At 43.6% G+C, this 13192-nt stretch overlaps 2 protein-coding genes across 2 annotated transcripts; one reads left to right on the forward strand and one right to left on the reverse strand.

Moving 5' to 3' along the window:
• The first annotated feature begins 1624 nt into the window (after positions 1–1624).
• On the forward strand, positions 1625–3412 carry LOC124467154 (transcription termination factor 1, mitochondrial). The gene is made up of 2 exons (XM_047019313.1): positions 1625–1665; positions 2226–3412. Exon 2 carries the CDS (start codon positions 2314–2316, stop codon positions 3271–3273), a length of 960 nt encoding a protein of 319 aa, XP_046875269.1. The 5' UTR covers positions 1625–1665; positions 2226–2313; the 3' UTR covers positions 3274–3412.
• A 2751-nt stretch (positions 3413–6163) lies between these two features.
• Positions 6164–9160, reverse strand: LOC124467465 (frizzled-1-like). Its single transcript, XM_047019751.1, has one exon. The coding sequence runs from the start codon at positions 8859–8861 to the stop codon at positions 7236–7238; it is 1626 nt and encodes a 541-aa protein (XP_046875707.1). The 5' UTR covers positions 8862–9160; the 3' UTR covers positions 6164–7235.
• Positions 9161–13192: the final 4032 nt, after the last annotated feature.

A 13192-nucleotide genomic window follows, 5' to 3' on the forward strand; every position in this document is an offset into this window, starting at 1 on the left:
ACGGCAGTCAGAAATGGTGACCTCCGTTGTATTGGCTCTGTGATGACTCCAAATCAGAAAACATGGCTCCAGATTAGTGTGAAGGGATAAAATAACTACCCCAAACCATTGTTCAATGTTGTAATACCTTTGAGAAGCAGTTAGGGTGGGAACACACATTCTTTTAAACATTTTTTATTTTATTTTTGGGTCACACATTCTGACGGCCGTCAGAAATGGTGACCTCTGTTGTATTGGCTCTGTGATGACTCCAAATCAGAAAACATGGCTCCAGATTAGTGTGAAGGGATAAAATAACTACCCCAAACCATCGTTCAAAGTTGTAATAAATTTGGGAAGCAGTTAGGGTGGGAACACACATTCTTTTAAACATTTTATTTTTTTGGGTCACACATTCTGACGGCCATCAGAAATGGTGACCTCTGTGGTATTGACTCTGTGATGACTCCAAATCAGAAAACATGGCTCCAGATTAGTGTGAAGGGATGAAATAACTACACCAAACCATCGTTTGAAGTTTCAACTCCTTTGAGAAGCAGTTACGCTGGGGTCACACATTCTGACGGCCAGGGTCACACATTCTGATGGCCGTCAGATACGGTGACCTCTGTGGCACGGGCCCCGCATGGGCTCCAAATAAGAAAACGGTTGTCCTGATTAATGTGAGGGGACGCCACAACTACCCCAAACAAAGATGACACATGGAGTTTTTATCTGATTGTCCCCAGGTCCAAACTGAGTCTGACAGACCGCTACTGGCTGCACCTCTCTGCTGTCCATCTTCTCTTTGTGCTGGCGCTCCGGCTCTGGGGAGTGGATGCTGCGCTTGCGGACTGGCATTTCGGATCACATTTACATTTAATCATTTAGCAGACGCTTTTATCCAGAGCGACTTATAGTAAGCACAGGGACATTCCCCCAAGGCAAGTAGGCCTAAGTAGGGTGAAGTGCCTTGCCCAAGGACACAACGTCCTTTCGCACAGCCGGGAATCGAACTGGCCACCTTCTGATTAATAGCCCGATTCCCTAACCGCTCAGCCATCTGACTCCCTAGGTGCCCGTGTTGCCCTGCACGTCCTCTACACGGTGAACCAGTATGGGAGTGTGCGCATCCTGCCCTTCATCAGTCTAGACCATTTAATTAATTGAATTAAATTTCTGCGTTTATTAAGGGACAGTGTACATTGATAAACATGTAAAAATGTAAATGCACCGGAATTTGCTAGGTTAGCTAGTTTTCATCCTTTCATCCGCTGTGGTCACAACGACCCCGAAACCGCGCGAAGGATAAAGAAAATCTCTCACTTCATTTTTTTATCATGAAAGGTTGTTACAACATAGCTGTGGGTCATAATTACCCGAAGAAAGGACAAGGGTTAACTCTGGCTAGGTTATATGATCAACTACGTACATACCTTATCCTGTCATATGGTTTGTGACATTATATGGTTTGAGAAGAATTCAGTTAGAATGTTATTGAAATGTATGGCTCTGGAGCTCCCACAAAATGACCATGGCGCCATCTAGTGTATCATTACCATAGGTTTGGACTCCAGTACACCAGAGAGCGCAATTTTCAAATGAACCTGAACAACTTCACCGGAGGAAAATAAGTCGTAGCTAGGGTGAAGGATACGTAACTTACAACGGTGAGTCGCCGAACAGGTGGGCTTATAGTTTTAACTACAAATAGTTAACACATCTCTGAAAGTAGTAATCAACAATTATGGTAATTTCTGGGTAACGTTAGAGCTAGGTAGCTAGCAGCATAGTTTACAAGATGAGCTATCACTCAGCACGTGGGACTCATTCAACTCTTCCAAGTAGTCAACACTGAATTTATTATTGTACTGATACGGGCGGCATGGTAGCGTCAACTATAGCTAAACGGGGGTAGCTAAAATGCGATAGCTTTACTTTGCAAACCTTGGAACATACAAAACTCAGTCATGTCTGTTACAGTTAGTGTTACCCTACAGCTAACGTATTTAAAACCTCATTCAGGTTTTGTTGATGTTCAATAAAACCCATCTTCAAAAGAAGGTGGAATGTTTCTGTCTAACTATTGTGTGCCCCTTAGGGTTTTATCCCTCGTCTCAACTGCTAAATATGACGTTGTTGACAGGAGTAATGACGCTAATGCGACTACAGAGAGTACCGTTAGGTGCTTTCAGACTGCTCTGCACCGTATCTCCTGCCAAAGTGACTTCCATACGCCTTCCCAGACAGCTTTGCACCAACGCAGCCAGTGGCACTGAGGCTAAACCTGCTTCAGATCCGGAGAACGAGTCCTTGCTGGAAAGCTTAACCTTCATGGGTGTGGACGTTAAGATGGTTCGCGAGCGCCAGCCTGGTGTGCTACGCAAAGTCGTCACCAACGAACAGGGCCTGGCGAAATTCCTCAAGAGCAAAGGCTCCAGTGACGAAGTCATCGCCGGCATCATCTCCCGCTTCCCTCGCGCCATCACACGCTCCGGCGACCACCTCGAGCAGCGCTGGGAACTGTGGAGAAGTGTCTTCCAGAGTGACGTCGAAATCATCAGCATCCTCGACCGCTCCCCGGAATCCTTCTTCCGCTCGAGCGACAACGACAACCTGGGGAAGAACATCCAGTTCCTAAGCTCGCTTGGCCTCACCTCCAAGCACCTGCATCGCCTGCTCACCTCGGCGCCGCGGACGTTCTCCAACAGCGTGGCGCTCAACATGCAGATGGTCGAGTTTCTTGGCGACGTGTGCGAAGAGCTGGGCGGGGACGACCCGAGGAAGTTCGCCAAAACTGTGATTTGCCGCAACCTGTACGTTCTAATCCGCAGCACTAGGAGAGTCCATGCAAACGTCGAGATGTTGAAATCCTTGCTTGAGCTGAGTGATTCAGAACTGCTCGATTTCCTGCAAGGATCCGGGGCTCAAATCCTCGACCTGTCCAACGAGTATCTGAGAAACAACTTCATAAACCTTCAGCAGAAGCTGTTGTCTCGTGGCTGTCGCGAGGACCAGTTTAAAAGAATGATTGTTAGTCAACCATCTATGTTGTACATTGCCCCTGAGAATTTGATATCCAAAATAGACTGTCTTTTAAAAGTAGGAATCAGTTTAAAGCAGATATTGGAGAAACCCAGAGTTCTGGAGTTCAGTAAACAGAACATTACGGAGCGACTGGAGGAGTTGCACGAGATTGAATACGACTTTGAAAAGAGCGGCATTGGTGTCTTGGACTGCAGCAGAAAACGTTTTGATGCAAAGTTACAGAGACTTGCTTCGGCACATAAATAACGACCTGGCCTAACCTTATTGTTTTTGCACTGTGATAACTCTCACTTAAACACCATATAAATATTCACCAAAAAGATATGATGTGATGAACAATTCTGATTGACAATGTTTCAAATCAGTAAAGTATATTTGTCCTGTGTGCTAGTGTAACAGATGTGGTCTTGCAAGTTCCGTCATAGACACTGTCCGCTCTGACCAGGAGTCGAATTTACCACCTCTGACTTCCCAGGCGCCACCACTACCAACTACACCAACGAAAGCTAGCCATTCGTTGACGCGAGTGGCCTCTTACATACTTGTGGAGTGAGTTTCACCACACTGGCTACATTAGTGCTCTATATTGTGTATGTTGGTGTTGGGAGGGGGGGTGGGGGGTGGTCATACTTTTCACATATTTATTATACAACAACAAACAATGTTCACTTCAACAAATGAAAACTTTAATGGGCATGTCACTGATGGAACAGTAGAGGGGGCAACCATCTCATTTATGATGGAGCTGCATTTCCACAGATTGTCTACAATCCCCAGAGCTGCACTGCCAAGGGGAACTTCCCACTGATATGGAGAGAGAAAAACATAAACATACAATGTCATGGAATCCAGTCGCTTTTGCAACACAGTACGCTCAATTATAATTTGACCGACAGACTCAATAAAGAGGACTTATTTTCATGTCTTAAGTACTGCATACCTTAAAGGTCATGTTTCTTAATTCACTTCGTTGGTTTCTGTATCAAAGTTCACCGTCACCAGAATACGACACGACATTCATTTTTTTCCAGCTACAAAGCTGTCCAGAACATGGAATGCCGTGTCTGCTTGATGCTGTCTGTGTACAAGTGAAGCGTGAGTGGTTTACAGATCACTGGCTGCAGGAATTGCTGCAATAACAGTGAGCCAAGGCATACCTTACTGACTATTAGATCACATAGGCTCTGGTTAACATACCGTCACCTGTCAGGAGCACATTTTCCTTCTCCTCAAACTATATTCATCACAAAGCAGTTAAACGTGATACATTAAACAGCACCTGGTTGCTTTGGTTCATATTGGATAAGGGAAAACAGCTGATTGAATTGTGGATGGGAACACATGGATGGCATTGTAGCACATGGATGATCACTTCTGTTAAGGCAAGGTCGGAGGTATCTTATTACAGACAACACCAAGGATATGAACTCACCCACCTTAGTCACCTACTCACAGACATGTAAGAACACAGAAGTCACATGCACACACATACACGCACACAGCAATGTGAACAGAAGACTTATCTCATAACTATTCAAACAACCAAAACACACTGTAAAGTCTGTGTCTCTTATTAGGCACTCTGCTGCTAGTCTAATAGGCTCTCCTGCACGCGACCAGTGTGTTAAAAAACTGTACTCGACTAGTATTTCAGCAGGATTCATGTACATTCTTTTGGTTCTTTCAGTGATTCATGACATAGCATTCCTGGGTTAAGCCCAGCCTGCCATTATCCCCAATAAAGTAATTATACCTTGTAATTTCTTAAATTCAAATGTTAACAGACAAAGCGCCAGTAGACAGATGATGGAGACATCGGAATGTATTCCAGCCTGTAAAGCAGCAAGGCTCAGTTTTGGCATGAGACAGGACCGAGTAGTCGTCTGGTCTGGAGAAGAAAATAGTGGCGTGGTTTACGAGCAGGGCACTGCATTGCTCAGATTGTGATAATACTTTAGGTCTCGCTGAAGAATGCAAATGAGGAAACATGAACGAACAATTTGTGCTCTTCTCCAATAGCTGCCCTGTTTCTCATTTATATTCATTTTTTTTTACCAACAGTTGCATTCAAAAGCCTTTTTATAAAGTGTTCAGGTACCACAGAAACAAGTGTAGAATACATAATGGGTTGCTGATGACCACATTATATATTGTATTAAAATTATGTTTTGCTGAACTGTCAAAATGAAGGTCATATCTGATCAGGAAACATCTGCTTCCTGGTTCACCTCAGGTCGTCGTGACAACAACAGTCATTCACAGCGGAGGCCTGCTGTGTATCCCTAGTCCCCTGATGAAGATAAAGACAGAGTATAGGTCTAGTCCCATTGTAGTGACTACCCGATATCCTTTGTTGTTCTTTGTATAAATCACCCTTGGGCTGGCTAGGGGTATATTAGACCGTTTGGTATATTTGAGTAAAAACAATGTCCAGATGAGATAAAAATGGTCTGCATTTATTGGTAAAAGGACGTCTTAGGTATGGCAGGCAAGGCTTCAGTCAAAATCAGCACAAGACTCAATCCAGTCATTACATGTTTCCTACCCTCCGGGTCTGGCATACCCCTGCCTGTAAAACCATCTCACCGTGACCATCCTCAACCCAACCCAGCAGCTGAAAACCTCCCTCTAGACTACAAGAAGTTTCCAGCCCAGAGTGGAAAAAGATCTGTGAAGCTAAACCCCACTGCCTCATCTATAACCAAGGGCAAAAATAAATAAAAATAAAAAACAATAAAAATAATAGCTTTTCCTGGTAATACTATACTTTCAGTGGAGTCAAACTTATATACTACAGACAGTTTATACTATCCCCTAACCGTACAACCAGATGCAATTCATTGATGTATTTTCTGGCTGAACCCCCAACCAGGATGCCATTGGGTCATCAAGTGCATATGAATAGTATTAATAATAATATTAGTTGCAGTTGCTGACAGTGGTTTAATCTGGAGGACACATTTAGAGGTAACACCAGCTGCCAATAGTGTAAATAGAGAAAAAGACAAGCTTGCGCAACCTTTCTTACCAATATGATAGTTTATCCCCAAAATATACTATTGTATGTAGGCCATTGAAAGTCACCCCTTATTTTTTTGTCCCTTTCTTTGGCTGATTAAGGATTACCCAGACCTTGTTTTTGTTCAGAACATTATCTTTTATTTAGATGAACATGATTGTAAAAGGATGCTGCTCAGTAAGCAATTTGGAAGATAGAAAACAGTAGTTAGTATTAAAAAACAAAATGTAGCCCACCGTATTTACTAGCGTTATAAAAATATGTCTAATATTAAACACTGTACACATGTCAAGGTAAGAAAATACTTATACAGCAGAGTTTAGAATATATGAAGACTGATTAGAAGCTTGAAAACAACCATTTGAAAATGACAGGTATACAAAGTATAAAATCATTATTAGAATAACAAACGATGCTAATGACATGGAAATGCTGGTTGGTACAAGTGCCAGTGTGTCATTCTACTTGTCACCATTTCATGTTTAGAAAAAATATCAAATGAGTGCTCAAGAGCAAAATAGAAAAAAACACATTTAAAAAGACAATAGTGAACATCTGCTTTAGTCTCCCAAGTCAGGCGGTGTGTTTACTTGCCTAATGTAGCAAACATGGGGACATTTTAATTGTGATTGCACTCACGACAGAATAGACTTAACAGTGCTGAGTGGCTAACAGCAGAGACAGCAAATCGACAGCTGCCACCTGAATAACTGCACCAATACAACTGAATATGTCACATTAGACAATGTGCTTATTGCAGAGCTTTACATTATGGAGATAATAGAAGTGCTGTTTGTCTGCAAACAAATTAGCGACGTACATTTCTGTTTAAATATCATGATCTGGAGACAAATGTCCTTTGCTGAGACCAGAAATACTGTTTGTGCTTCCATGCCTTAAGGCAATGGACTTGAGCTTAATACCATTGACATTTTTATCAATGAGGATTTGCCAACTTCACACACAGTAGTAAGTCACCCAAAATGGAACATTTCTGAATCAATGACAATGGCAATTTCACATGAAGACAGACTGAGTTTTTGACAGAATGTATTGACTGCAATACAAATAGTCTGTGTGTGTGTGTGTGTGTCTCACTTGACTACTCCAGTTTTTGTGATGGGTGTGTGCGTTTGTCACTTTTTCCACTGGCTGCTTCTCAGTGTGTGAGCATTTGTGTAACATTGTCTCACACTGTTGTGTCACCATGTTTAGTGCTCGCGAGTCTTGTGTAGAATCTCCTCCAGGAGTTAAGGGTTTTGCTCGACCAGATCCAGAACCCAGAAGTGATGCCCACGATCAGAGTCATCAAGTACTTGATCATGAACACGGTGAAGTCTGGGGACGTCTGAGGATGGTGGTGAGCTGGGCAAGGGACAGCGTAGTTCTTACAAGTCCGACTAACCCAACTCTTCTCCCACTGTTCCCTAAATGCCTGCTCGTAAAAATAACAAGCGATGACGATAGTGGCTGGAACGGTGTAGAGAACGCTGAAAATTCCGATGCGGACCATAAGCTTCTCGAGCTTTTCGGTTTTGGTTCCGTCGTGCTTCATGATAGTTCGGATCCGGAAGAGAGAGACAAAGCCGGCCAGGAGGAAAGAGGTGCCAAGGAAAAGGTAGATGAAAAGAGGCGCCAGGACAAATCCTCTCAGAGCCCCCACACTGTTGATGCCCACAAAGCACACGCCACTCAACACATCCCCGTCCACCTGGCCCACCGCTAGGATGGTGATGGTTTTGACAGCAGGCACCGCCCACGCTGCCAGGTGGAAATACTGTGAGTTTGCCTCGATAGCCTCATGCCCCCATTTCATACCAGCAGACAAGAACCAGGTCAGTGCCAGAATGACCCACCAGACAGAGCTCGCCATGCTGAAAAAGTATAATATCATAAACAAAATGGTGCATCCTTCCTTTTTAGTACCTTGGACAACTGTCCTTAGGTCACTGTCAAATCTGTCGTTGCAAACCACCTTATCCTCGAGCAAGAAACCAGCTATGTATGCCATGGAAACCATAGTGTAGCAGCCAGAGAGGAAGATAATGGGTCTCTCAGGATAACTGAATCTCTTCATGTCCACCAAGTATGTCAAAACTGTGAACAAGGTGGATGCGCAACACAACACTGACCATATGCCGATCCAAATCCTGGCGAATTTCAACTCTTCCTCGTTGAAGTACATCAGTCCATACGGTTTCGACGGTTCACAAGGCGCTCCACAATCATCATCCCCCATGAAATGATAGTTTAAATACGGGGGCACCCGCAAGGAAATTGGGCATTTAAATTCGTCCTTTACGGTCCTATGGCCGTGAGGCGCTTCTGTTACATCCAGGGTGGGTTTCATTGGCGCACTGTCAGACATGTTCTGTCCCACACACAGCTCGCCAGCTCCGTGAACGGGGAAAGATTCACAAGCAAGACTGTCCGGCCACTGGAACCCAAATTTGTTCATCAGTGCCTCGCAACCTTGCCTCGCTCTCTCACACAGCGACCTACACGGAGGCAGGGCTTGTTCGAGCACCGTACACACAGGGGCATACATGGAGCACAGGAAAAACTTGAGATCAGGGGAGCACTGCACTTTTACTAGCGGGTAAAACTGGTGCACTTCCAGCCCCGCGTCCTCCTGGTTAGTATGTCCAAGTAAATTCGGCATAATCGTCTCGTTGTAAGCAATATCCGTACAGAGTGGGATTGAAATTGGTTGGCAGAAGCCGTGCTCGGGGATGGACATTCCCCGCTCGCCATACTGACTGTTCACCGCTCCCAAAAGTCCAAGAATAAAAACAAACGATATATTAAAAAGCATCTTCAAAACTTTTGTTCATGTGTCTCTTGTTTACAATTCCAGCAGTCCCTCCTCACCTCAAGCTTCTGCAACCGCACTCATACACCAACACGTTTGTGAGCTCGCTATTGACTTCGTTTGCCCCAAATGAGACAAAGAAACCCTGCTTTAGATGCATAAATGTTCACGAACATTTACGTTTTATATTTTAAAAAGCCAAATGCATGGATTTTGGCCCCGTGCCGAGTAAATATTTAGCCATATCCTGTTCGGAACTGTTCGTCTGTATGAAATCCAGTTTCCATGCAGGCGCCTCTGGTAAGAAGGGTGGAGCCTGAAAACAGATGGCACTTTCAGGGATGGTCTTTTTGTGCATTTTGTCTCGTAAAGGGATAGTCTAGGGTTAGGGATAGTCTCGTAAAATTAGCATTAGCATACTGTATTTAAACATCAACGTTATAATATTGAACAGGATACTCAGCCTGCTAAATATGAAACCACTAACTCTTTCATTGTTTTTCCCACGAGTTTGATGGATTCTAAATAGGGAAAAGCATGCGTGCAGCGTATACAATTAGTAGAGATATGTTTTTTTATCAACTCATTCTACCATGATGATATTTAGTGAAATGCGGCACCGTGGCTGCAATAGCTGTAATCTTTGAAAGCTGGAGTAGAAGTCTGACCAGGCCTGACTCATGCAGCTGGGCCCTCGGGGGGTTGCTGTCACAGGGCGGATTAGAGCCCACTGGAGAGGAGGTGTGAAATTAAAGCCGATTGTGGAGTGACAGCCTCACAGCTGGCCCGGTGACCCTGCAGGCTGCAGAGACTTTAGAGGAGGTGTGTGTGTGTGTGAGAGAGAGACAAAGTGAGAGACAGACACTGACAGAGCCAAAGAGAGAGATATATAAATAAGATTAGACATAAGAGGTGTTTGAAGGTTAACCCTCTAATATTTATAAGCAGTGCAAAACGTATGCATGTGTGAGAAAGTTAACCTATCCACACACCCACTAAAACACATTGTTTGCATTTGTAAATATTAGAGGGATAAACCACCTTGATAAAACACCTACTTCAGTGCTTGTCCCTGGTTCCCAGGAGCGGTCCAGATCTAGCCTTTAATTGGCTCTGAATTATGCATGAACCCCCCCTCCCCCTATCTCCTCCCCCCAGACGTTACGCTTCCAAAATGTTGGAAAAATGTGTTTTCAAAATAGGGTGTTTTTGAACTACAGAGAAACAAATCTGTCACATGTAGTATTCCACTTATAACAAACATTCATAACTATAACAACAGGAGCGAGCCCTTCATAACCTCTGAACTACTAAACCTGCGTGCTAGTTGGGTCTTCGGGGTCAGGGCCAACGATCATAGGTCGGATGGGTCACACTGTTTCTGCCGCGCCACAGATTCCCTCTCAGCAAAACCGGGCGCTGCAAACCAGCTCCTCTGCAGCATGGGAAAGTTGTTTTAGCTCATTCATGCCCTGGAGCAACAAGCTGACAGACAGGAATGAAAACTCTCCCCGTCCAATCCCATACTTGCCACAGTGCAGATATGATCAAGCAACAATGGGGCTCAGAACAGCCAAGAGGCCGCAAGGGCCTTGGAACACTGGTTTTTGGAGACCATTGTGTCAAATCGTATCACACCAATTTGACAATTACACCCCAAAACTATGGAACAAATTACCCATACATTTTAGGAAAGCAAACATGCTAGACATTTTTAAAAGAGAGCTTAAAACCTACCTTTTTACTGAAGGGTTTTACAACTTTTATTAGTTATATCATTGTTCTTATAGATTTGCTATTTTAATTATTACTTTTGTCACTTGCATTATTGTTTTTATTGATTTTATGCAAAGCACCTTGAGCTACTATTCTTGTATGAAATGTGATATATAAATACTTAGACCAATTGTTATCAAATCTCTTGTGTCAGACGAATCCTCGACTCTAACAGTAAATACAATTTCAAATGTACAGCTATTTTGCATGTATATTTTGAGACGTATTCATGAAATAGATGTTGAGCAGTCCTGGCATTTCTTTGGTTTTTTAATTGGCTGCTACTCCATGATGAGGAAGATACCATGATGATTTATCTGTTCTGAGAATGTATGTGTGGTGTGTATGTGTGTCTCACAAGAAGAGTAAGCCTTAATTTCAGCCTTCTTCTAATCTGTGTCTGAGATACACAGTCTGAGATTGAAGACGTGCTACCCTACTGTATACTGTATTACCCTGTCAATCTGGGCCTTACAGATAAGTGATTTATTCCAAGATTTTCATGATTCTACTCTTCCCCAAATCCGATACAACGTCATTTCGCACGGCCGGGAATCGAACCAACAACCTTCTGATTAATAGCCCGACTCCCTAACCACCCACCTCCAGTCTAGTGTGTGCTCTGTCCTTCACCTGTTGGGCGCCCCCCCACCCCTCACCTAATCAATGCAGGCCTGCCGCCATAGAGACAGTTTCCGTGGCAACCAGTGACTCTATTGTAGGGCATACACTTTCCTGTCGCTCCTGCCAATCAGAGGCTGGGGGAGATTCAATTGAGAGTTGCTTGTGTATGGAGCCTTGTTAGTCAACAACTGAGCGTGAAATTACCGGCCCTCTATGCAGGCGCAATGAGTCAATTGATCTAAAAAGCCTGTCTTTCATTAAAGGGTGTCCTCTTTAAGGTGAGGTGGTGAGACTACCAGGCTATTTGCAGAGAGAGAGAGAGGGAGAGAGAGAGAGAGAGAGAGAGAGAGAGAGAGAGAGAGAGAGAGAGAGAGAGAGAGAGAGAGAGGGAGAGAGAGGGAGAGAGAGAGGGAGAGAGAGAGAGAGAGAGAGAGAGAGGGAGAGAGAGAGGGAGAGAGAGAGAGAGAGAGAGAGAGAGAGAGAGAGAGAGAGAGAGAGGAGAGAGGGAGGGAGGGAAAGAGAGGAAGGGAGGGAGAGCACATCAGTCTTCGCAATGTGGGCTTCTCTATCTCTTTTTAAAGCTTCTATGCATTTTAGCTATAGATTTTAGTTTTTTCTCATGAAAAGCTGTAAATAATAATAAAATAATGTTTTTCAAAAAAAAAATCTAACCTTTGGAAGCTTTTTTTCCTAACTTTTTTTCTAACCTTCAGAAACCTTTTTTACTACAGACAACCCAATCATTATGTTAGCCCCAGCATTATGGTGTATGTATTCACATTGAAATTCAGACATTGATTTGAGCCCGACGACGTTATGTATTACTTAAATAGTGTTGCAAATAACCTAGACCCATGTCAAATTTACATTTTGAGACAGGTCAATTTCAGTTTGGGACAGTTTATTTTGCACTTTGGGACGGTACAGGGAAAGTGAGGAAAAAAGTTAGTTGCGAGTCGTGGATACGGAATATGAACTGGGACATGAACCCCCTTTCTAACTAGCAGGGTTCCCACAAAGGGGTCCACCATTTTGGGTGACACTTCATGCGGAGAGAAACAGACCCAAAACAAGCTAGCTGACAAGGCCCCCCTACTTCCACAGTTGAGAAATGTCTAAAACACTCCTCAATGGGGCAAAAAGAACTCGGAACAGACAGAGTAGCGACGGAACAAAAGCATTGAAGGGCTGTGGAAAGCAACAAAGAGTTGATGAAATGAATCCATTAGAGAATGCCTGGTGGATTTAGGGACTCAGGGTCTAAATTCAATCTTTGAATCCTCTGAATTTCAACCTGGCAGCTTTGAACAGTTGGTTTTGTTCCTAAAGTTTTAGAAGTGCTTGCACTTTTTCCTTTTTAACAATGTCTAGCTTTGTTAAGAGGGGATGGTGAGAATTGCTTTGTCATACACAAAGTGAGGCACCTGCAGTTTTAATACAGGAATTGGCAATGTGTTATAATGTGATGAATTGGTATCATAATTACTAATCTCACAATCTCCTATGGTTTTTAATACAGTACAATACTTTGTTATTAATTTGATAATCAGGCATTTGTATCTTCAGCTTTGAACAAGGACACCTGCACAAGCATGCACACACAGAACCATCACAGACCCCAGTAACAATCCAATCCGTGCAGAAGATCGAACCTTGGGCCAACACAACAGCTTTTACAACAGATTCCCCTCTTTCTCGCCTCACATTTAGCCCCGAACAAAACCCTGAGTGACAATACTCAAATATTCTCTCTGAGATTAAACTACCCCCTCCAATTCCTCGTCTCTTGCTCACCCCTGCCCTCTGCCTCTTTTCAAACTGGTGTATGCTAATACGTAGTTCCCTCAATACCCTGAAAATAGCTATCTTTTTTCTTCTTCTCCTTCGCTGTTTTACATCTCCAGCGGCGTGTCCTAGTCAGTGACAGAAGGGTC

Source organism: Hypomesus transpacificus, chromosome 4 (genome assembly GCF_021917145.1).
Source record: "Hypomesus transpacificus isolate Combined female chromosome 4, fHypTra1, whole genome shotgun sequence".
Lineage (NCBI taxonomy): Eukaryota > Metazoa > Chordata > Actinopteri > Osmeriformes > Osmeridae > Hypomesus > Hypomesus transpacificus.